The sequence below is a fragment of the Scardinius erythrophthalmus genome (genome assembly GCF_964197995.2).
Source record: "Scardinius erythrophthalmus genome assembly, chromosome: 15".
In the NCBI taxonomy this organism is placed as follows: Eukaryota; Metazoa; Chordata; class Actinopteri; order Cypriniformes; family Leuciscidae; genus Scardinius; species Scardinius erythrophthalmus.
In genome coordinates, this window is record NC_138235.1 from 21915376 (window position 1) to 21941862 (window position 26487).

General features: G+C 37.3%; 1 protein-coding gene across 1 annotated transcript in view; it reads right to left on the reverse strand.

Moving 5' to 3' along the window:
• Positions 1-25907, reverse strand: part of tafa1a (TAFA chemokine like family member 1a) — a 43305-nt gene extending 17398 nt beyond the window's left edge. The window contains exon 1 of the mRNA XM_081385777.1: positions 25781-25907. Within this exon, the coding sequence (XP_081241903.1) occupies positions 25781-25898 (118 nt within the window). The 5' untranslated portion in view covers positions 25899-25907. The remainder of the gene's footprint in view (positions 1-25780) is intronic.
• Between the last annotated feature and the right edge of the window lie 580 nt (positions 25908-26487).

Sequence of the window (26487 nt, forward strand, 5' to 3'; positions counted from 1 at the left end):
CTACAGAATTCTCTTCCAAATTCTGAGTCTCTCCCACACGCCTTTCGGCAAAACTCCTGCTGAGATGTGATGTGTGTTTTTTCCCACTCAGCAATGTTGTTTTGGTTGCCACCCATCTGCACCAGGCAGATTTCTGAACTGTGCTCGCTATTGTTGTCTCACACACGTCTCGCAGAGGACTGTAACTCTGTTAGTGCTGCTGTGTTAGTGTTTCTCTTAATGACCTCTGCTTCTGTTGCTCCTCTCACCCAGACACACACTCCGTACTGGAGAACAGCCAGTTCTGGACCGATTCGTAGTTGTTCCTCATGTCCAAACCATTTTAATGATGGCTGTCTCTCTGCTCAGTACTCAGAGGTACATTCAATTCTTTAGATTGCCTTCAGTTGGCTGGTATTTTTCAAGAAACTCGTCTCATAATTACTTTTAGTGTTCTCTGGCGTTTCTTTGGAAAATACAATATACCCGTACAACTTCAAACGCACTCAAATGGATTCCTGTCAAGTCATTGTGTATCTTGGCAAAGGGTAATTAACTCTTATAAAAGTTAAAGGGGGGTATACTAAATTATTTTCTTTTTAATTTATTTTAAAATGGCTTAATTAATATAATAGCTATTTTTCCATTATAGTGCAGTGGTAGCTAGTTGTGGTTCAGGAGTTTACATTGGATATCAATTAGCAACCCAACAGAGAGCCCAAAGTGTTTTCTCAGAAACCTAAAAGTTGTTAAAATCGAGTGATTGAAAAATTAGCCAGTACTGTACAAATCAGCTCCATCCATGTATATAACATATTTAACATAGTCCAACCCATATTTAATGTGCTCCGCATCATATTTTCTTTTACCTTGTTTTTGAGGATGAGGGAATGCATGCGGCCTCTTTTTACCTATAGTAACAGATTAATTGACGCTAAAATATAATCGAGTTTTATTGTACGCTCAGCAATTATGGAATCTATGCATGATTAGATGGTTAGTTGCATTTTATTTTATTTTCATTTAGCATTGCTTTTTTCTTGCTGTCTGTGACCCGATCAGAACAGATTTGTGACCCATTTGTGGAACCGCTTTAACAACCACTTTTATAGTAATCTTTGTGTTTGTGTTGAGAGTTTTACCTAAATGATTGTGAGCTAAAGTTTAAAATAAAAAATAAAGTCATACTGTGTGATAAAAAAACTAAAGTCACAGTTAAAATATATACATTGTGAGATATAAAGTCAAGGCTGGGAACTGGGAACATACTACTGTTCAAAACTTTAAATTGAAAACTTTGAAATAAATCAATGCTTCAGGGAGCAGGATGCATTCATTTGTTTAAAAGTAACAGTTAAGACATTTATAATGGTAGAAAAGATTTCTTTCTTTTGAAGTTTCTATTATTATAATTAATGCAATATTTCAGATTAATATAGAGACTAGGCCTTTTAAATCCATTTTTTGAAGTCAGATTAGCGCCATCTGTTGAGAGAAAGTAAAATAAAACATGTAATTTCAAGGTGTTACCACTAAATGCCTGTAAAGATCTCTATGGAGAGGCTTGTGAATTCTCTAGTAATTTTTGTACAAAATTACTTACTTTTAAGATGTGGATTTTTTAGAAATTCTCAAATAATACTTTTTGTCAAGGTTTATAAAAAATAAATAAACGTTTTTGCATTATTATTGCTACAGTCAAACCTGAATACAGAGAAAGCATTTTATTACACGTAACATTAAAATTCATTAAAAAATGTACAAAAATAAACAGGAATGCTTTATCACAGCTTAATCCATCTGGATCTGATCTCATTTCAACCTCTTATTTCAGTCTTCTGACTCAATTATACTGTATGGTAATAGCCCTACCAGTTCATCTGTGTTTATAATTGTGTATGTGTGTGTGTGTGAGTGGGTGAGTCTGTTTTTCACTATTTTTCAGAGTTTCACCCCTTCATTGCTGAGCACTTTTTTTCTGCATCGTGGCCGATTTGTAGAGCATTTTTGTGTTTTTGTCGATTTCCCATTCATTTCCTATGGTCGGTCATTTTTGACCGAAGAGCACAAGTGTGACAATTTTTTTACGAACACAATTTTTTTTGTGTTCACATTCCAAATGCCATAAAAGTCACCAAGTTTCGTACCATTCCGATGAAGCTGTGATTTTTAGAAATTCAAAACTTAGAAATGACCGAAGAGCACCAGAGGGACAGTCTACTAATACTCAATTGAGAATTAGTTGACGTGTTGCTGCAAAGTCAGAATGTTCAAAAAACACCATCAAAATAAAGTATATGTATCTGACTATAATATTAAATAACATAAACATAAATAAAGCCACAATTATGATATGCACTGTTGCAATTAACTCTTTTTTTCTTTAATAGTCTGAGGTGAAAACAGGCTTTCTTCCATTTAACAACACTGTTCCATCATGTAAATCTGGGAAAGCTTTTCACAGACTCTCGTGTAAAAACAATACACACTTCCCTAAAATGCCTGCACTTTTTCTTTTGGAAAAAGAAAAAAAAAAACTTTTAAATGTTCAATCTCTCTGCTGCTGCTGGCATGATGTCAGTCTGATGGAGTCATGCTGTTCAGAGCTTTGAGATGAAGCTGATTCACAATGAGAGATTTCACATGAAGGGCAAACAGAGAGAGAGAGACGCCCCATCAGCGCACACCCCCTTTAAATGCACAGCACTGTGTTTTAAACAAAAATAAAAAGAAGGATGGCATTGAAAGGTGCTCTGAACAAATATTTTGCTCTCAGTAAACAAATCCGAGATTCTGCTCAGGCATCTCTTCACCTCTGCCCTGAGTGTAGTTCAGTGCCGAGGCAGAGCAACTGACCCTGACCACTAAAGAATAAAATATTTGCGCTGACTAGCAGCTAATGCATTTTTGCCATATCTCTGTAAGCAACTCACGTGTGATACAGTTTGTTTTTTGATTCCAGTGGCCGATGGGCATGGTTATATATCACTGCTGAAATTATGCAAAAACTGTGAATGAGCACATGTTCCATTTATTATCTCTGTCGTAGATTCATTTTTCCGAAACAATGCCCTTTCAAATGGCGGGTAGTTTTTTTTTTCACAATGGGATTTTTACAACACGTGTATTTTACACATGGGTGAAGCAAATATCAATAGCGGGACTGAAAGCACGAGCCACTGAAGACAAATGAAAGCTGGTGGTTTATAAAACTACACATGCCTCCGAGCACCACTATCCAAGCGCAGAGTGAAAAACAACCTGCCAAGGGAGGCCTGTATAAAACTGCCAATGTTTTATTAAAATGCCGTGCAACTACAAAAGGGGAGAGCTGGTGTTGTTTTTAGATGAATAAGAATGACATGAAAGGGGTAAAGAGAGAAGGGACTGAAGAAGAGAGAGGGAGGAGAAGGAGAAGGGAAGAGAGAGAGAATCTATCCACATCAGTATGCGTTTCCTCAAAGGCCGTCAGCGGGCTGTCACATTCAGAGGGGGCTGAAGCTTCAGACACTGGAACCGATCTGGGGCATGAAATCATATTCTGACTCTCCTAAAGGACCTTAAGATATGCTGGTCGTCCAAAAGAAGAAAAAAAGAATTGTGGGTGCTCTGTTTGTGCACTTGATTCAGCAGTGATTTTACACTAGCAATTTTACGCCAAACTTAAGCATAAGAAACACGTCTGAGAGTCATGGCTGTTGATAGAGTGAGAGCGAGAAAGTTACAGTATTGTATATGAACAGCATACCCATATGCACAAGGTTTTTTTTTTTTTTTTTTTTTTAGGGGTAAAACTGCTGTTTTGCTTGGATGAAGTTAGGATGCCTAGTTTAAATAAAAATATATAAATAATTATTTAAAAACACAAATATATCTTTCTTTCTTTTCAACAAAATATTATGTAATCTACCCTGACTATAGCTATAGTCTATAGATTTGTAGATCATATTCATATTTTGAATAATATTCACAAAAAAGAATATATATTTATATATTGTAAAATATTTATTTCTTTTAATATTCTGAATTAATATTTTAATTAATATTCATCAAATATATTTTTAGGTTTAAAATGTATAATGTATATATTATATATACACACACTACTGTTCAAAAGAACAGCATTTTGTTTAAAACAGAAATCTTTACGCTCACTTTTAATGCATCCTTAAAAGAAATTAAATAAAAAAAAACATTCATTTCTTTTAAAAAAAATCCCACTGACCCCAAACTTTTGAACAGTAGCCTAGTGTACACAGTTTACAAAACTTTCAAACTAAATTTTAAAAGTTACATTTTTATAAATCCAACCAAATTGACAGCTAGTGAGCACCCTACATCACCCTTGTTGTCCTCCACTAAAAAAAAAAGAGAGTGGGTGGATGAGGATGTTTTAAAGATATGCACAAGGCGTGAGTCGACTGGCCTAACAGTCTGTGGATGCATGATTTCTGCTGCAGCATATACTTTTTTTTTTCCTTTCCCTACAGTAGTTGTGCAACTTAATTATAAAAATGTGAATAATTTGTATTATATTTAAAGTTACAATTTGAAATCCACTTGCTCCAAAGCAAGTGCCCCCTCAGGTTTGAAGCAAATGACACTTGTGTGCTTGTTGAACATTTTAATTTCAAAACCATGAGCGTTAATAGAGATTCAATCCTCCCTTTACTGCTTTAACAGCTTCCACTCTTCTAGCTAAGCTTTCCACTAGATCAAGGCTGTGTGGATTTGCTCCCTTTCAGACAGGAGCATAAGTGAGGTCAAGTGCTTCAAATTCATCTCAAAGGTGTTTGGCGGGGTTCAGGTCTGTGCAGAACAGTCAGGTCCTTTCACACACTGGTCTCTGTAAACCATTTCTTATGGAGCTCACCATGATGAAGTTCACCAAGCTTCTGGGGTCTTATAAATCTCTGTCTAGAGAGATTGCGTCTGTCTGTAATAGGTGCAGCAGAAATAGTCACGTCTATCTTGTTGATCAGTGTGTGATCAGTGTGTGAGCGATTCCCTGTCCTCTTTCTAATCTCTTCCTCTCTCCATCCTCCAGTCTTCACAACAGAGCTCATCTCGTCTCCAGAAGAGGCTGAAACATTCTGACCTGGCTGTTTTGCAGCACCAGCACCGATGCTATAGGCATCGGCATGACAGACCTAGACAGACAGCCTTGTGGCCTGAGTAATTTTGCCGTAAATGTCGCGAAGAAGTGTTTCAGACAAACACAATTACACGACGAGATTGTCTGCCCACATGCATGAATAACCAGGAGATGAGAGCTTGAACCGGTAGAACCAAATTAACCGCTCTCGGTTATGCTGTTCTGGATGCATTCAAGCACATAAGTATTATCTACTCTTCTTCTAAAAATACACAGCCACTGAACCCTGTTGAATACCTGTCTTCATGGAAAGAGCAATCTGTTTTCAGGACTGCCACACTGATCAAAGCGGCCCACTCGCGCCGTATAAATGCGACGGGCTCAAATTGTCCAATGTTAACAGTAGCAAACACACTCGCTCTGCTTTGCCTCCTTATACCATTCACACCTCAAACAACCTCTGTCTAATCCCTTCATCCTCTCATAATGAGAAAAAAATGAGCTCGGGCTGCAATAATGGCCTCATAACTTCACGAAGGTGAGTGTGAGAATGTGTGGGTGCTAAAGCACACGAGGTATTGAATAAAGAACAGCGGCGCTAATCACGTACCAAGCCCCAGATTGGGTTGCTCATTATCTTGCTAATTTATGAAGTTTCCCTCCCTTTTGGGCTCAATTTCAAGCTCAAGATGTTTTCTTTGGAAATAATAAGGTAATTAAATATAAATGAAATAATGGTAATTAATTTTGCAGTGTATTCTTGAAGAAGCCTTATTGCAAGAATGCGGATTCAGTGGAAATGCGTCTCATTGAAATTTATCTGCAGTTTCCCAGTGGACTTGAATGGAAAATAACAGAACATAAAAGCATATCTCAACAAAACATAATGCATATCTCAACTGAAGTGATTATTTATGGGTATGACACTGTTTACCACACATTTTGTCTTAAAATCCCATGATATTCAGCTCTAATGAGTCCTATAGGCACAAATAAAAAGGATTAAAAGAATAAAAATAATATGAATTAGAGACTAAACATTTGCACTGTGAATATGGACACAGGGGGTTTTATTTGTGAGAGTGTTCGCCTGTCCGGTTTAATTACTCCACAAAAGAGATCATGCTTTTTGGCCGTAAACCATAATTTCCATGTATTATTAACAAGCTAAAAATCGTGAATCAGAGAAACACTAACAGCGTTCTTCTGGCTGTGATTTAGGTAGTGCTAATCTCAACATTTTGCTTGCAGGGCATACAAAATACAACTCACAGTGGGCCTTTTAAACTCTCATTACAAATATCCACATGGCCTGGGGGAAGAACACTGAACTGATGTGTTAATTCAAATGCACTAATTTCACCACTGCTTAATTCCCATTATCTCTTGCTCTTTGCATAGTGCACATTTAGAGGGGAATTGACTTGAATTTCTTGGTCATTTCCTGGTGTGATGAGTTTTTCCCCTCACTGTGGAAATATGTTTCAATTCTTTGCAAATTATTCCTTTATTATTCCTGCTAATTTGCTTCTAAAGCACATTCAACAAGTTAAAAAACCAGCATTTATTTGAAACCAGTATTTCTGTAACAATGTAAAAGTCACTTTTGATTAAAGATATATTATTTCTTTTCTCTTTTTTTCAAAATTAAGTGTGGTAAACACATGACGATTCATTGACGTTTTGTTCTACAACGTATATTACACACACCAATACAGAAAACGCAGATTTTACAGAAAACCCATGCAGAAAATGTATGTTTCCAATAAGTAGATACGTTTGGGGTGACGTCAAGTTATGTTTACCACAGACTTTATTTTACTCACAAATTAAAAAAAGACCATATTATAAAACCCCATTGAAAATCTCGAGGGAACCAGTGGCGAACTAGTTTTCCATGTTTTGACGTCATCCCTGCTTTACTCTATACATCATCAATCCTTCTTCCAAAACATGTTTTTGTCTTACCCTGATTCACTCTTATTTATCACAATTTTGAGTTTATATCACGTAATTCTGAGAAAAAAGGGAGAATTGTGAGATAAAAAGGTCACAATTACCTTTTTTATTTTTTATTCAGTGGCAGAAATAATCTTCCATAACAATGATACATGAATGTATACAATTTACAATTATGTCCTATGTTTTATTATATTGTTTGTTTCAGACCCAGTAGTGTGGTAGGCTGTAGCAGCCCTCTTTGTACTTTACATAATTTATAGTTTATGGATGAGTTCATGGTGTCTGAACCTGTTTGTAGCAGAAAACTATGAGAATATTATATTAAAGTTTGAGACACATCGCACAAAAATACACTGAGCTACAGACGTTTAAATAAGATGTTACTTCACTCTCGTTCTCCTAAGTGCTTGTTTATGTAGACAGCAGACACCTTCATGGGAATTCCAGTTTAATTGTTATTTACATGTTGTGCTACAAAGCAGTTTGAGTTATTGATTCCATGTGTATTCTGTTTATTAATGTCAGAAACATTGCACTCTATTATTACCGCTTCGAGTATTTATTAAAAGTTAAACATCAACTTGTGTGACTTGTCCTCAGAATCCCTGTAGTGTTTAATGCTTCATTTATCTATGGTTGGGACAATTTACTCCCTTCCGAACATTATGCAATCATGCTTTGTTGTCACTCCACAGCTGGAACATGTTAATGGCACACGGATGTTCTGGTCATGCTGTAGAATTAATTACCTCACACTGAATTCATGACAGGAGACAGGAGAAAAGTCCTGTCCTTGCTGAAGTGAGTCATTATGTCTGTAAATGAGTTCAGAATTGCCCTCAAACACACAAGCACTAAAGCACTCTCTCCGGCTCTCTCTATTGATCTGAAGGGCCCTCAGTGTGTTCAGATGTGTGCTTAAGAGTGATGTCCTCCATGCTACATTTCTGAAGAAGGACACTTCTACAATTGCTTTTCTCTTGCACGACTGTGAGAACGTGGACGAACAAAAAGAAGAAAAATACCATGATAAATTTTGTCAAGATTAAAGTGGTTTGTGTTAGGTTTCTTTGTCATGTGTAGTGTTTGAACTTTTGATTCATTTTAGTGAATCAGTTTGTCCTCTTCTCTCATATATGTAACATTGGAAAGTCTGATTGATTTTAGTGCATTGTTTCGTACTGAACCCTCTTCTCTCTTATATGTAAAGTTTGATTCATTTTATTGCATCGGTACAACCTGAGCAGTGAGCAGTCTTGTTTCTTGTATTTAACATTGGAAAGCTTGATTTATTGTAGTGAATCAGTTTTATCCCGAATGGTCTTCGTTCTCTTATATGCAACATTGAAAAGTCTGATTCATTTTAGTGCATCATTTCCTCCAGAACTGTCCTCTCTCTCATATGTAACATTCGATAGTTTGAGTCATTTTAATGAACCACGATCCATGTAAATGAAAAGATTCGCAAAAAACGAATTGGAGTATTGGAGCTTTTCGGGCCCTCTTTTTTAGTTAAATGTGTGAATAGCGTGACATTTTTTGTTACTAATATAAACAATGATTGCGTTATGATTTTGCATTCCATCAAAGTGCACTACACAGTGTTTGAACAAGCATTTTTATCTTTCAGAATAGTATACACTGATCGTTCTCATGCGATACCTTACAAACACTGCAAACAACACATTCAGACCACTGGAAACTTGAGCTGCTTTACGCTACAAGTGATGTTGAACGTCTTGAAATTCATTGTGAGAGATTTTGCTTCCTCTCAATGTGGTTTTCATTTTCCCTGCCTGCATGACGGTTTTTGATTGATTACTTCTCGGCATGGCTGATGGCGTCAACTTTCGCATGCAAAACATTTAAATTGCCTTGCCACCTCTGCTGCTCAAGGTAGGAGGAGGAATTGTGTGAGAGAGAGTAGGTGCAAAAGAGGAAGTGAGAAAGAGTAAATGAAAGAGACGTACAGAGCGATGGCATGTTTATCATTGCACGGGGATCTTCTTGTTGGGTCTTTGTGGCTGTGAGCGGCATGAGAGGACAAAGTGTGGTGTAATTAATTAAGCTGTAGGCGACCAAAACCCATTTTTCTCAACCACCGCCTGTACACTTTCAATTACTCCTGCTGTTTAAACAATTACACACAAACACATTCTTGATACACTCTGAATTATTCATCAACTGCAAAAGTGATTTTTGACTCTGGCTCAAACGGTTAACTGCTATAGAAGACTCCAAAACGTGGAGACGCTTTTCTGTTTGTGGCGTTCAGTGTTAGAATTTAACTGAAAGTAGCTGCTTAACTACTTAAAGGGATAGTACACCCAAAAAAGAAAATTTGCTGTTCACCCTCCAGGCCATCAAAGATTTAGGTCTCATTTTTTTCTTCAGTTGAACAGTAAAGATGATTTTTTAACTGAAACTGTAGTGCTTGATGATTCATAAAATGCAAGTCTACGGCTATCGTCAATGAGAGTCAAAAAACATACAGGCAAAACTTGGCAATACCTTGTCTTATGAAGCGAAACGATCGGTCTGTGCAAGAAACTGTACAGTATTTATAACACTGGTTATTATTACCTATAATCCACAGCCTCGTCAAACTGTCTTGAGCGCGTTCACGACTGTAGGCTGTAGACAGTCGTGAGCTTTCTGTGGCATAATAAGCTATGCACGGGAGGAAGAGATGTGTACGTGTAATAAAAAAAAAACCTTTTCACAAATTTTGTTTTTAACGTGGAATTAAAACACTAATAGTGTAAACTTCTATAGTGGTGAATGTGACGTGTCATCATCTCACGTGTGAGTTTGCTCCTGGACATACGTCATAATGCAACGGGAAACTCTAGACTGCCGTGACAGTTGGACAAGGCTGTGGATTACAGGTAATAATGTTGAAATAAGGTTTAGTTTCTTGCACAGACTGATCATTTTGCTTCATAAGACTTCAATGTATCGTCAGGAGCCATGGGTATTAACTTTGTGTGCCGGTATATGTTTTTTGGACTCTCAAAGTGTCGGTGGCCCTTGACTTGCATTTTACGAATCACCAAGGACAACAGTTTCTGCTAAAAATCTTATTTATTTTTTTACTGAAGAAAAAAAGACACATCTTGGATGGCCTGAGGGTGAGTAAATTAACAGCAAATTTTCATTTTTAGGAGTACTATCCCTTTAACTAATATTTCTCTTTATATGTACCATTTAAAGTCTGATTCGTTCTCGTGAAATGGTTGGTCCAGAATGTTCTCCTCTCTCCTAGCATGTAACATCGGAAAGTCTGTTTTATTTTTAGTGAATTAGTTCGTTCTCATGCGCAGGGATCATTTAATTCACTCTAGTAAAAGAATAAATTTTTTTTTATGAAAAGGCAAAGTTAGTTCAGGTCAAATGGAGAAACCCCAAGATGATATTCTTGATTTTTTTTTAATCAAGTACGTTTGTTTAAAAAACGTTGAATGAAATATGTTTGAACATTTTGGAAAATAATGATTAAGATCAATGTGAGTTGAGTACAATTAACTTTTTTCAGGATGTAAGGAACACATTTTATTACATTTAACTTGACTTTTTTGTTGTTGTTGTTGTTGTTGTTGTTGTTGTTGTTGTTAAAGATTGTGTTTGATGAATGAATAAAACCAGCATGAATACAAAGATTACATTTATAAGAACTTGGCACTTGCACTAGATTTTTTAATGATTTCTCCTCTTCATCTCTGACATCCTTGTGTGTGTATATATATATGAATACAAATAATTCTGATGAATTCTAGATTAATATAGATGAATTCTAATTCATCATTCATCTTCATTCAATAGCCCAGTTACACAAAGCAGCAACAGCAATATTCTGTTCACATCTTCAGGCCGTGGTGGACTCAGGTATTGAATCTCGACAGCTATTCCCAGAAAATGATTCACAAAACACTGATGGGTTGTTCCCATGTACACAAATTATGCAGAAATTTTCCCTGCCATGAAAGTTGAATTGTAAGCGAGAAAGCACTACACTGTCCTCCACGCTCGAGTCTGTTTCTCTGTCTATATTTGTTCAAATTCAGGAACTGTCATTTTGCTTCACAGTAAGAATAAATTTAAAACCACAACAAAAAACAATATGGGCAATGTTTGGCTATGCATCACCAGTGCAGTTTCTGTTCCTCCCTGCTGAATATCTGAACATCAGTCTGAGCTCATCTGTAATATAGATTTCTCACTTGCACCCTAGAAATTGTTTGTTTTAAAACTGATGGCACAAACAAGCCTATTAAACTTCTGCCGTTTGCGAGATATGAAATCAATTAGAGGAGATTAATGGATAGAGCAGATCAGTGTTTTACTGTGCTGTGAAGACTTTGATTACCCCAGAAAATCCCCCTTGAAACCACAAATCATCAAACGGAGAACAGCTTCATATTATAAGTATTTTGTAGCCATGACAACATCGGCGATATGTCACTTTACTCTAATTGCATCATGGGAGATCTGGAGAGCATTAAAACATCAACTAGAACGAGATGACAGGGATAAAGTCTGTAATGACCCAACATACAAATATAAAGTAGAAATGCTCACACTTCAGCTGAATTATGTAAATTATTGGCTCTCTTCTTGACAGAGCCATATCAACCACTTGGTTTTATGTTTTATTTTATTGTTTCACGGCACTGAATCACAGTAGACTTAATTTGACTTTTTAGCTAATGATAAACAGAAAAATACTCGTTATAAGACTTAATATAAAATGAAAAATGATCTCCAACTCCAAGTTGTCATGATTCTGCCTTCTTGTCTTTGATTTTTCTCTTGTCTTGCGGCAGAATCATGACAGGCCCATGTTTCATGTGCTTGCGTTGTCTCGTCCCCTAGCCCCGCCCCCTTGTTATCCTCGTTTTGTCATTATTGCTTTACCCATTATCACCTGTGTTCCTGATTATTAATCCCCTCATGTCTGCTGTCTTGTGTCGTTTCATTGTCGATCAATTTCATACTTTGTGTGATGACTTTGTGAGTATTCCTGTCCAGTGAAGTTCTGATCCTGTATTTGCTGTTAATTTGTAGTCTAGTTACGTCAAGTCTATGTCATAGTCTAGTTAGTATTCATAGTCCTGTCTTGTCCTGTTTTGCCCCCTCGTGGGCTTTGTTTTCCCTGTTATTTGTACAATAAACTGTGTTGCTGTGACCACTGTCTACAATTGGGTTCATCTCCACACATCCCATGACACAAGTAATGTAAAATTGAAAAAAAAAAAACTAAAATAATGATTTAAAGGGGGGGTACAATGGTGTTTCATGTATTCAGAGTTGTTTACAGTGTTAAAGAGATGGATTCTCATGCTAAACATGGCCAAAGTTAAAAAAAAATATTTTGGACGAATAACGGAGAATTTCTGTGCCGAAAATCTTACTTCCGGGTTGGTACAAGTTTCGGCTGTTTTTTTTCGATCGTGGCTCTAATGACGTAGACGAGAGTGGAACTCCTTATATGAGCATTTCTCTCGGAAAAGCACGCCCGCGCACACAGGAAATCATCAGGAGCGCTGCATAGGATTTGTTCAAGAATGTCTCCAAAGTGTGTTTTTGGATGTGAGGGAAAGCTTACCGTGTTCAGCTTCCCAAAGAACCCAGTGTAACAGGAACAGTGGATGCAGTTTGTTTTTCCGGGGCAGCAAGGAAGTGTAGCAAGTGCGGTTGTGTGTTCTGGTCATTTCAGTGACGAACGTTTTATTAGCAAGGCTCGGGTCGACGCTGGATTTGCAAATCGTTTGCTATTAAAACGTGGAGCGGTCCCAGTGATAAAAGACCCCATTCATGTAAGTACAACTGGATCAGATTTCTGTCTTTTGCTGGAAATCAGAACATAAGTGAATATATGTTGACTCTATAGCTCCGCTCACGGCACGCCTCCAGGAGCTCGGCTTTTTCCGGAGAGAATCGGAAAGCTGTATTTTTCTTTTATAAATATGATAAAACTAAAGACTTTTTGGAGATATGAAGGATGCACTACTACTCTATAGGTACTCAAGATTAACATGAGATTAGGTGAAACTGTATGTTATGTACCCTTTAAGTATTCCTCCCTTTTGACTTTTCATTGGTATTTTTATTTCATTTTATTGGTTTTGGTTGATATTAGATAGTTAATTGCTAAAAACACTTAATATCACTGTTAAATGTAATATTTAGCTAATCTCAAAAATAATATTTATTTTTCACACTGCACAGTATAATGTTGTGATGCCTAAATTCACTCACAACCGACTCAAATCTGCAAGACACCACGTTTTAGAGATTTGTATTCCGAGCCCGATCTCACGGGAAAACGTACAAATTCTACGAGGTGGCTTATTCGTACGAATTCATACGACCTGACTCGTACGAATTAGTACGTTTTTTGCAAAATCGTACATATTTTATGAATTGGCCAATTCGTATGAATTCATACGAATGACCTACCCCTGACCCCGCCCCTAAACCTACCCATCACGTGGGTTTAGACAAATCGTACAAATTCGTACGAGTGAGGTTGTACGAATTAGTACGAATTAGCCAACTTTTTATCATTCGTACGAATTCGTACGAATTGGTCGTGAGATAGCGTTGGTATTCCAGCAAGATAATTATTCCAATCATAAAATGACAATAATGTCCTGGATTGGTCAGAGTCCAGATCTCAATCCAACTGAGAATTTATGAGAGGTTTGAATAAGACTCTACTCACGGTCTCCATGCAGCCTGACTTGAACACTTCTGAAAAGAACAATAGGGGAAATTGCAGTGGCCAGATCCAAATCCACATAGAATCAAGATTGGAAGTGCTGAAAGAGATGAGTCTAACTAATTACTTGACTGGAAGGGGGTGAATTTCTTTTGCAGATGATTATTTCTGACCAATTTGTAGAAATTCTCCCTTTGACATATAAGAAAAACAATCCTGTTTCTCAAGTGTCATAAAAGCCTAAATAAATATTCTGTGGTTCAGTGCTGTAAAAAAAAAACACAAAAAAGTGGTGAATATTTATTTTGTGTTCAATAACTAATTAATTTTGATCAATTTGTGGAACTTACATTGACATGACAGACATTTTTTTCTATGAATCACTGTCATTAGCAAAAAACAAATTGTCAGTGTTAAATGATAAAACATGAGCACTCCCAAGGGGATAAATACTTTTTTATAGGCACCATATTGTTGATATTGAGAATCGGTATGAAGTGTCACTTATAGTATATATATTTTTGGGTTTGACAATGTAAGTTTAAAGACTTGAAATTATGAGAGAGGCAATAATGGGTAACAGTTTTGTGATTTAAGAGAAAAGAAAAAGAAATACAAATCTGTCTCTTTGTTCAGGTACCTCAGTAGATGTCACATGTCTAGTAAAACTCATAAGATTGATGTAATAAAGTTTATATAGGACTTCCATGCTTTGGTAAGGGAGGATTTCAGAGGTAATATGTGGTTGTATGTGTCTGGTGGCTTCAGGTATTGTGAGGTTAGATTGGCATTCATAGAACCGCTGTCTGAAGCAGAGAGAGAGATGGAGAGAGTGAGCGGAAGTGTGACAGAGAGCAGATGGAGGACAGCCCAGGGGCTGAAGCTGTACGACTCTCCCATTGTTCCTACAGGCGAGCTGGCACTGTCAGGAAGATTGGATGGAAGCGGGAGAGATGGACGGAACGTCTCTGCTAAAATAATGTGCCTTTAGGAACTGCATTATATAAGGCTATTAAACTGTCAGTGTGTGCTGGCGTACATGCAGGAAGATAACCTTTGTTTTGAAGCAGATGAAAAACACATTCCATGTTTGTTTTGAATGTAGCTACATCCATGGCCTGCATCCGTCGGTGCGTGTGTGGGGAATTATCACAGATGACTGTCTTCTCTCTTATGCTGCTGAGATATATTTAATACAAAGAAGGACACGCAGGATGCCGTGCCGCAGTCGAGCCCTGATTCTGTCAGAGGCACTTTGTGAGGAAGTCTTCGGGCGGCTTCGGCAGCCTAGAGCTGCAGATGGAGAACCGGCATCCAACGTCACCTCTGTTATTGAGCTTTATTGAGCCCTCCTGGAAATTTCCTCCAGAGAAACTCTATAATGGAAGAGCAGAAACCAGATGACGCTTTGATACAAAGGGATCCGGGCATGTCTTTTTTATAGCCTGGGAAGGATTGGAAATATTGCCTGATCTCCCGCAATGAGGGCATTAAACTGTTGGCAAAGTTAAAACAGCACGAGTTAGGGTTTGGCGTATTTGTTTGTTGAAACGAGTATTTGGCGTATTTGTTTGTTTGCAAACGAGGAGGTCTATATAATACCTGGAGAGAGCGATTCGTTAGAATTCCCATTCATCTCAGTGGCAATTGCTGGGCTGGCGTAGGGCCAGGTCTGGAAGAACGTGACCTGGAGGCTGCCATCTTCATGGGTGCTCAGCTCTGCTTCCAGGTTGATTTGAGCCAATTAACTCAACTTAAAAGGCATGTGACTAATGACTGTAGAGCCGAGAGAAAAATTATGTCATGATCACGCTGATTGGCTGATGGCAGCACACTGTCCCAAACCCTTCTTCCTGAGCTGGGAAGTCAGGAGCAAAAAATACACATGTTCATTTCCATTTTTAAAAGCCCCTTAAAAAGAATCAGGCTCTGGTGAAGCATATACTGTAATATAATGAATAGGGGTGCAACGGATCAAAAAACTCACGGTTCGGATCGTTTCTCGGATCAGAGTCACGGATCGGATCATTTTTCGGATCAGCAAAAAAAAAAAAAAAAAAAAGACAACACAAGACAAATAAACACAAGTTTTGTCTTTTTGTTTATTAACATTTTTAAAATATTAAATTAAAATATATAAAAACAACAGTGGGTGCGCGACGGGTTCATTCCATGAAGCGTGACTATAAACACACTGATTGCATTTGTGATGGCTTTAGCCCGGTCTGATTGTGCAACGTTGAGCAGCCTTCGTTTTCACTCCTGTCAGCGAAACACCGGGGTGATGTCGCTTCAAATGCGTGGCCATGCTTGATGTGTTTCCACGGATGTCCCGATACCACTTTTTCACTTCCGATACGATACCGATGCCGCAGCATATCGGCTATTTGCCCATACCGATATCAATCCGATATTTTTATTTTATTCTTGAACTAATACTACTACTAATAAAATATATGGAAGCACTTTGCTCAATTAGCCACATAAAAAACATCTTACTCAAATGGAGAACAAATACTTCTCCAGTATATAGTCCACAACAACAGTTGATAATGAAAGACTGTCACCCTTTATTCAAAAGACCTTGAGATATGTTTGGTAATAGGCTACCTGAATGAATTTAAAATCAATTTGCTATATTTCAGATCAATATATTTGTTTCCTTAAAATTTTAATTAACTTTAACGTTATTCTCATCTGAATTATAAATCATTTATTTCTGTATAAAATGATACTACCATTAAAAACACATTTGATTTTCTTTTTTAATCAATGTAGAATGTGTAACTTCAAAATAAACAGATTACTCTGTTTGAGGACAAGAAATGAAAACCAATGCAATATAATGAATAAGATGAGATAATTTTTGCTTTTAAACAGCGTGTGTCTGTGTGTGTGTGTGTGCGTGTGCGTGTGTGATTGTTCGATCGCGCCCGTGCCTCTCTCTCTCTGTCTGACCATACCTGTCAACATTTGGATACCAAAATACGGGAAATCTGAACGCGGGGGGGGGGGGGGGGGGTTAGAGGCAGGCTAAATAGACATTAATTGCGCAGATATTAACATAAATAAATACATACATACTATTCAATTAAAATAAACATAAGACTTATTCATGTTTCTTTCTTTATTTTTATCAATTGCAACAATTAACTACATTAATTAATCACGATTAATTGCCATTAAAAAACTTACATTTTATAATGTAATAATTTCACAATTAATCTCCAAATTAATGTAGAAAAACATAAAACAGTATATTTTAAATATTTGTCTAACAGGTAGGAAAAATATACAGAAATTGAAGTTATCAAACAGTTTGCACTGCATACAATTTAAATTGTACATAGATTAATCCTTATTAAAGTAAAAAAAGATCTTTAGTCAAGAGCAGTGAGTGCTTTTCTCTGTTACCTTAACCTTTGTTCTTTGATTAACTTTACTGACAGAAAGCTTTATTGGCTACTGTCTCTTTAAAAACAGCCGCTGACGGATCTCACACGCGTCTCATTCTCTCACAACTCTTTACTTTCATTTACGACTTTTTTTTTTTTTTTACTAATAGACTGCTCAGACTGTTCTTATGAGGATACTCGACAAAACGGACATTTTGACATAATTGCGTGTGTTAATGCCATCTCTCTCATGTTCACCCATCCTCGGATGCTGCTGTTCTTTGCGCGATTTTTCCCCCCAAACTACTTCAGTGGAAATCCCGCCCTGCAGCCGATTCTAAAGATTTTATTGGTCATGTGAATCACAGTACTGATTGCCTACACCAAACACTGACCCCTAAACCTACCCGTCATTGTAACCTTAACCAATGAAATTAGCTGTAGGGCGGGATTTCCGCTTAACTGGTTTGCGCCCTTTGGGATTTTTTTAAAAAAAATTATAGAAAGATTAAAAATACGGGAGAAATACGGGAAATTATTTAAACGGGATGATAGCGGGATAGCAATGTAAAATACGGGAGAATCCCGGGAAAAACGGGAGGGTTGACAGGTATGTGTCTGACACACACACACACACACACACACATTCCAGCATACATCGCACTGATCGCAGCCTGTTCATTTTGCTGCGTTCATATTTTTTTACAGTCTATGGTTCACACCAAACGCGAATAGAGAGTCAAATTCGCGTCTAGTTGATGCTTGAACAGTTTGAATCCTTTCGCGCGTCCAAAGCGAATAGGACGCGCCGCGCGCGTATAATGATAAAGCGAGCGTTTGAAGCGAAATAGACGCGTGTTCCAGGGAAGCCAAAATGCTCCCATACAGGGGATTTAAATGACGCGGGGCGTTCAAGCTCCTCCGTTCCTTCGCTCGCCATGACCACGCTGTGTGTGGACTGAACATGCGCACAACTTTTTTTTTTTCATAAATTAATCCGCGGATCACGTGTGTGCCGAACCGAAGATATTGATCCGAACGGATCACGGATCAATGATGATCCGTTGCACCACTAATAATGAAATATTTGCATTGCGTGTTTTATTAAACACTGCTTCTTCATGCTTCTTTTTACTAAAATAAACCTTGTTAATATTTATATTTATTCAATTTAACTGTCCTTTTTTCATATTTTCTTTTTTAAGATCAAGCTTTTCCATCTGAAAATCACAAACATAAGACTCCTTATGCATTTTAACATTAAAATAGTCATCCAACCATTCATAACATTGGTAAAAGCATGCAGTCCTTTCAAGGAAATTTGTTCTTGCTCTTATGAATGGAGATGTGGCGTGGGGTACATCTGATTCCTTATATGACTATGCCCGGGTGCATGTTGATACATATAGGCGTATGTCATGCATTTTCACATGTCCAGCAAGAGACGCATTGATCTATGAGCTAACAAGTAAAGTGAATCTGACAGACAATCTATATTTCCCAGAAACTCAGCAAGATTGATATGATATCTGCCCTCTAAAACCACAGCGAGGTGTTCATAAGTCACAGTTGTATTGCTGTTAAAGTAAAGAGGCAGCAGAACTGCAGTTATCAGATTAGACTGCTGTTATTTTCAACATAATACAGTTAGCCGCCAGTCCACTATTAACACTTGCACTTTAATCTCTGATCTACCCAGGTCGATTCCGGTGTGAATGTTTTTATAATAGCCTACATGTCCTTGGCCTTAGTGATGTTCTCCCAGGGCCCCGAGAAACTGTGTGTGTATTTGTTTGCATGGAGTTTAAAGGGTTGGTTCAGGTCTTGGTTTGTTAGAAATGGGTTATTTTCTACATCTGGAGAGTTCAGACTCGTAACACTAAAACATGGCAGCTATGCATGCATGACAAACTCAATTTGCTTAGTGCTGTTGCAGCTGTCAGCGCTGACTAAAGACCTGGTCTCATGAATCACCCATCCTCATCTGTCTGTCTAAGAGCAAGAAAGAACAGCCGGCAGCACATCTGTGAGAAGCGCTAGATGTTCCTCTCTCTACATGTCTGTCTCTCCGTCTGTCTTTCACTCTCCGACCCTCGCTTCTCACCCATCTCTATATTTAAAATACATATAATTATCGATTTGCATCTCAGCAGCAAGTGAGTCAGGACCCTTGAGCCCACAGAGCAGCTGATGTACAGACATCACGTAGTCAAATTAAAACACTATGGGCATGGTGTTTCAATGCATATAGCTACAATAATTCAGATTGCTTGGTGTTTTGCTGAAATGCTTTTCATGTGGAATTTTTATAATTGTTAGATCATCTCTATTCAGCCTTTAAAAGGTTGCATTCAATTTATTAAAGCAATAGGCCACAAGAAACTGTGCTTCATGGTAATTTTTTGTTAACAGTCTATAGTATCATGGTTGATTGAAGTAATTAGTTAAATATAAGTATTTGGCATGAAAGACAACTCAGATACATTTAAAAATGTCAAATACATGTAAAAGTTGATTTCTGACCCTCAACATAATACAGTATATGTACATAATAAATAATCCTGTGGTCCTTTAGCTGTGACCATGTTTTTTATTTATTTTTCAATATTGTATATCTTCTCAAATCTTATTGCTTAAATTTAGTTCATTTTTCTAACTATAGACTGTTTGCAGTTGCCATGTGCCATAGTATCTTGGCACATTAATATGTGCAGTTTATACTGCATAATAATCAATACTGCATAAATCAAACGTATGCTCTTATAAACCTCGACCTCCTTTTGAAATTCAAATACAAACTTAAAATTCTCAATAAGGATAAAAAACATCTTTGTAATGGATGCAACTCAATTAATCAGTTTCAGAACAACACCGTTTCCTACATTTTGGTCTCTCTCTAGTCACATTGATGTTTTCAGTGAAAGCAAAGGTGCCGCAACAATTCATAACCTGTCAACCCTGATACTCAGGACAATCCACCAGCCTCAAAGCACTCGATACTTATACAAATATCTCTTTCTAATACATCACACATGCACACACTCCCACCCTCTCCAAAGCCACAATCTCACCCTTACTTGAAAAAGCACTACGGTTACAGGACACAGTTGTCATTACATCAATGAATTTCCACATAATCACAAGGTTTGAAAGCAGAGCAGATGTTGTCAGTTTGGCTGGCCTTTAAACAGTTTTTCTTATGTTATTGACAGTTTGACAGAATGTTTGCTGAGCCTGACATTTTTACAACATGCAAATGCATCCTAGAGCTACTATTGGTGCTGATTGTTTGTGTTTTTCATACAGGAAAATAAGAAGAGAAGCGATAAAAGAAAATGGCTGTGAAGCTGTGGTTTTGGAAAACGGTGATATCTCAAATTCCAACCTCTGTAAACCAAGTATTGCAGAAAATATAACCATAAATTATGATATCTTTTGAAGAAATAATCATTTTAGAGCAGAATGGGGGCTTTTAATAAGAATTTTTCTATACTGCTTTCATACTGCAGTCAAGAAACATCTAAATGCCTCAGAATTTTTCATCTTTTGAGAGAACATATGGACACTGAAACGTAATCTCTATCCATTCATTCCATCCAGCAACAAATGTGAATTTCTAGCAATGTCACCAAAGCTCATAAAAGCCCAATCTGTGCATTTTGTTGATCTGCTTTGATACTCAGATTTGGGGGTAATGGAATCCCCCGAGCGCTCAGTGGGCCACAATATAGCCCTCCATTTAGGATGAACGTGATTAAGAAATACACTTGTTCTCTGATAAGACTCTCAGCTGGAGCTCAATTATTTAGTCAAGACTAGCTTTACTAACATTGCTCTATCCACGCTCTGAATGGCATTGAAGCTAAATCGGTCAAATCTAAATAGTCAAAGCATTTATTGTCAACGGTGGCAAAACTCCACTGATGTGCTGCTTTGAATCAAGAATAGCATGTACCTCTATAATTGTTCTAAAGTCTGTACAATAAAATCAATTCCAATTCAGGATCCAATCCCAGTAAAGTGCCTCTAGCAAGATTAGTTAAGGTAAGTGGTACGATCTCGAATTGCTTTTTGCCCTCGCATTTGAAGGTGTAAGGTTACAAGAAGCCTTCGTGCTTTCAATTGAGGTGAACCTTTAAACCACCCCAGACCGTCAAGATATTAGATAAACAGGATTTCGTAATAGATTTACATTCTGACAAAAATGTCTCATATCCTCTTGACCTGATCTGTGAAAGTGAGACTGTGATTTTTACTGTGATGGGCACTTTATTGTTCGTTCCTACATTGCTCTATATGAAAATATGGTTTGTTTTAGATAAAACCTCATTTGTACTCATGACTTAAAAAAAAAAAAAAGTTGGTTAGCAACATGAATACACTATTGTTGTGGATGCAGTGTAGGTATATTTGCAAGGATTTATTATCAACTAATATTGAAAACTACTCTCACACTATGAGGTCAGAGAGCCACGGTTCTCAGCTGGTCTTTTGCATGTCCTGATAGGGATAAAATACTAAAAAGGCAATGTCAAATTGAAATAAAAAATACAACTAAGCAGATAATTGTGCACAGATAGCACAGTAACAGGCTTAACGTTTTATATTAGGGATGACAAAAATGCTGCTTTTGTTGTTGTCTCCTATAAAACTGCGGTATTTTGGTGCAAATATATCTTCCAATTAACAGTAGGTAAAAGCTTGCCAAATTAAGCGGTTTCTTGACATGGCCCCCCTCAAAAAGCATGAACAAAATTATGCAAACTTAAAAAAGGATGACCCAGACTTCATTAAATACTGACCACAATGTGTTGTGTGCAGTGAATTATTGGCTACCGTGAGCTTGAAACTATCAAAGCAATTCTAGTACTGTGTTGGGTTGCCACTTGATAAATGCCCAAATCTGGGTCCTGCAGCAACATTATCCTGAGAAGCTCTGTGCTAGTAATCCATCCCCTGTTTCTACTTTCCTGAATCTTAGTTGTATCCAATGAGAATTAAATTAAGCAAAGGACTTGCTGAAGTTGTTTTGCACCACTTAATAATGCACTGGCAAACAAACCAGTGGTTAAAAACTTCACCTGCAATTAATTTTGATTGCCCACCATGGTGAATTAACCAATGTAAGTAAACAGTAGCAAACACCAATCTTCCATTTTTGTGTGTCATATACATAAGGATTATATTATATTATATTATATTATATTATATTATATTATATTATATTATATTATATTATATTATATTATATTACATTTTACTGTTTACAAAAAATATTGAAATAGTGTATATACTATCTTATACCATGATCTGTCTTAATTTTCTGATTGGCTGAAAGGTGTGCATTAAAATCGTTTAATGCACATGTAGTTCCAGTCAGTTTAATCACATTCTATATTAATGCGCAGCTTACATTGAAGCACACACACACTTCAGTCAAGAGATCACGCTGCGCACACACAGAAACATTCATTAGCACAGAAACTTACCAACGCTGCACCGCAACTTTTATTAAGAAATTAGCTTCGCTACTAAATCGCTACATTATATTACTTAGCAAGGATGTTATAACGTCACTATTTTTAAAGGTGAAATATTATGCCCCTTTTCACAAGCTGTAATATAAATCTTTGGTGTCCCCAGAATGTGTCTGTGAAATTTCACCTCAAAATACCACCCAGATCATTTATTATAGCTGGTCAAAGGTGCCCATTTTTGGGCGTTTCCTTTAAATGCAAATGAGCTGCTTTTCCCTGCCTCCGTTCAGAAGACGGTCGATCCAGCTTCGTATACTCCGTTAATAACAAACGCGAATTTCACTCATCTAAAATCTCAGAAATAACCACCAGTAACGGGGTGAAGCCTTATGGAGAGACTCAGGAAGAGTTTGCAACTTTTTAGACTGCCTGGATGGATACATGTATAGTTGTTGTGGAGTTACATTGATTCATCTCATCGACTTGCATGTACCGTCATGTTTAAATTTTACACGTTGACACAGATCCCTGAGGTCTTTATAAGACAGCTGTGACATTTTTTGGTCAAATAGTGTTCTGTGCTCGTCTTTGCAGCCAGTACAGAACAGTTTGCAATTTGAATGCTTTGCTCGTACTTTTGCCATTGCGTTAGAACTGGTTACACTGCGCCGTGGGTGGACACGTGTGGAAACGTGCAGATTAGGGGCGGTAATATTATAATAAGATCCCCTTCCTACGTCAGAAGGGGAGGGAAATCTGATCGGATTATTTTTTGACATGCTTGCAGAGAAAGGCTTGCCATAACAAAGTTACTGGGTTGTCACTTTTCATGTTTTCTGGGTTGGTAGATGCACTGGGGACCCGATTATAGCACTTAAACAATGATAAAGTCAGATTTTCATGATATGTCCATTTAAAGTAATTAAACTCACAGCTTAATTGTTAGTAGAGAGATGCTGCACAGATGCAGGTAATTCACTCATGCATCTCTCTCTCTCTCTCTCTCTCTCTCTCTCTCTCTCTCTCTCTCTCTCTCTCTCACACTCTCTCTCTCTCTCTCTCTCTCTCTCTCTTTCTCTCTTTCTCTCGATAGTCATTCAGATAAATGTTTTTATTCAATCAAATAAATGTAACTTCAGTTCCTTAACAGAAATTAACTGATCTCCTTAACTCTTTTATTTTTGTAACATGTTAGAATTTTGGAAATTGAAACCAGTAGGTTTAAAGTTAATCCTTAAATCCCAAAAACGAAAATTCTAATCATCATCATCATTTGAGACTTTTATTCACATATAAATATTGATCAATGCACATATACTGTATAGAGCATATCAAATATTTTAAATGAAAGATCAAACATCCCTGCTTGATGCATGCAAACTAATTCGTTTTTTTCTAATGTGCCGCGCATATTTGTTTTTTTAATTTACAAGTAACTAACCCTAACCATAACTCTATAGTCAGTGCATGTAGTTATTTAATATTACGCAGTACTTATTTGAGTAAGTACAATGTAACTACGTCACCTTAAAATAAAGTGTAACCTAAACTGCTCGATTAATATGGATTACTTTTACAATCTCTCTTTGATGCATGAAATATTTGATTGCGTGGACTTTCAATGGATGGACAAAAATATAGAGAATATTAATATCAAAATAGTAATATTATATATCATATTGTAATAATATAATAATATTAAAAGTATAGACAATATTAAACATATCTTCGCTTGTTATGAAGTTGAACAAAAGTCTTATTTGTTTGGAACAACATGAGGGTGAGTAAATGATAAAAGAATGTTCATTTTTAAGTTTAAAGTACTAGAGCAGCTATATTTAAAGTATAAGGACAAGGATAAACTGAAACCAAGCAGAACATTATGGTATAAAAGTACCCTTGTTTATTTTTCAAGGATTTAATATGTGATTAGGGGATGGATCTAGAAAGGGTGGCAAAGGTGGTTAGAGTCCCAAAAAGTTGGCGTGTTCCTTTAAGAGTAAAAAATATCAAAGCACTGAGATTGGATCAGTTTTGCAAACAATGTTAGAGTTTCTGTGGAAATGTCTGTATGTGGATGTTATGGAAGGTCAACAATATACTGTAGCAACATCCCATCAGCTGTATAGCAAGAGCCTAGCAACCACCCAGAATGTTCTAGCAACCATCTAGCAACACCTTAGCACCCAGAACATCTATCAGTTCTGACCCAACATCAAATTATTTTAAATTTTTTAAACAAGACTTTAAGTTAGCTTTAAAACAAGCCAGCATAAATGTATCTTTCAAACTTTTCAATCTCGTTAATTAAGATTAGATTCTTACCTAACCTAATAACTCTAATAAGCTATCAGTTTCCGTGTTCAGGATCTTCCTATTGATGTCATTTCATTTTTTTTTTTTGTTAGATGGCAAAAAGGCCTATATCCACAATGAAAGTGGAGCAAGCGGTCGGAAAAATTAACTTGCCAAACAATACGGAGTCCCGGACATAATCCAGATGAGATTACATTTCTCAGAGGACCTTTGAGTTAGCCAAGAAGCAGTCATTTTCCGATTGACAAACAAATGGAAAAACCAAGAGCTCATAAAGAACCAAGAAAGCACAATTTATGGAAAGACGTGTTGTCATTATTTTTCAAGCGGTGCTCACTGGAGAGTCAAATGACATCCAGCTCCACCTCTGTGGGTCTAATGGGCGGAGCTTGACCTAGTAATGTTTAGGGGTCGGGTTATTGGTAGGGTTATAGGGTGTGGTTGGACCTTTTAGCTCCACCCATTGCATCCAGAGAGGGGAAGCTGGACCCATTGGCTCTGCAGTGAGCAGCCTCTCTTATTTTGCGGTGCATTGTCTTTATGGACATGGACGCACCACTGCTGAAAAGCTATACAAGAAACACTGCATACATTTTTGTTTTATACCGGGATAATTCTGGGGTGGCAGTGCTTTTTCTTAGGGTGGCAGTTGCCATCCCGGTAGATCCTCCCCTGAGTGTGATGCATCTGAAGTAGTTGATAAAACTTAGTTTAATCCTTTATGGTGCAGCCCACCCTGATAAATGCATTCCTGAACTTTTCCCCCCAAAGAGATTAAACGAAGAAAAGTCCGAGTGGACGATGAAGCAGGAGCTGGACAGAAGGAAGGACTCACCGAGGATCTGTATGTTGGTTCCAGGAGGGGCCAGGTGCTGCTGGATGGTCTCGTAGAAAGTGGCTTCACACATCAGCAGGACTGTCACACTGACCCACACCCACACCAGCCACGACATCCCAACACTCCTCTGAAGATAGACAGACAGAGAGCGAGCGAGCGAGCGGTTAGTAACGTCTTGATTTCTTCCTCTCTCACTTCCATTCACTCCTACCTAAGTGCCGTGAATGCCATGAGGTGCATTCAGACCTGAAATCTCTAATTAAATCTGAAAATAAATAAATCATTATCTTTCATGTGAGCGTGAGAGAGTCTGACAGAACTTGAGGAAATCTCTCACAGCTCCAATATACATGTTGACTGAAGTGTGTCTATTAGGCCACATTTAGAGATGAAAGTGCCACTCGGTTTCTTTTCCTCGCTACCTGACAGCCTCTAACCTAATGTCTCCAATTGTCTATTTATATTATTAAAAAGGAGTTGTGACTAAGCAGTCTCATTTTCTTCAGATAGCATGAACTGAAATTGAATGTCATACTATAGAACTATAAAAATGTCTGGAGAACTTATGAAAAGAGCCAGGCATTCTCACGGCATATGCTTCCAGAAGGCTATAATAATCACTGAATGCGAGACCAGCTCAAGGTATTCATGCTGATCTTTCAGTGCACTCTTTTTTCACAGAGAGAAAAAAAAAACATTTTCCA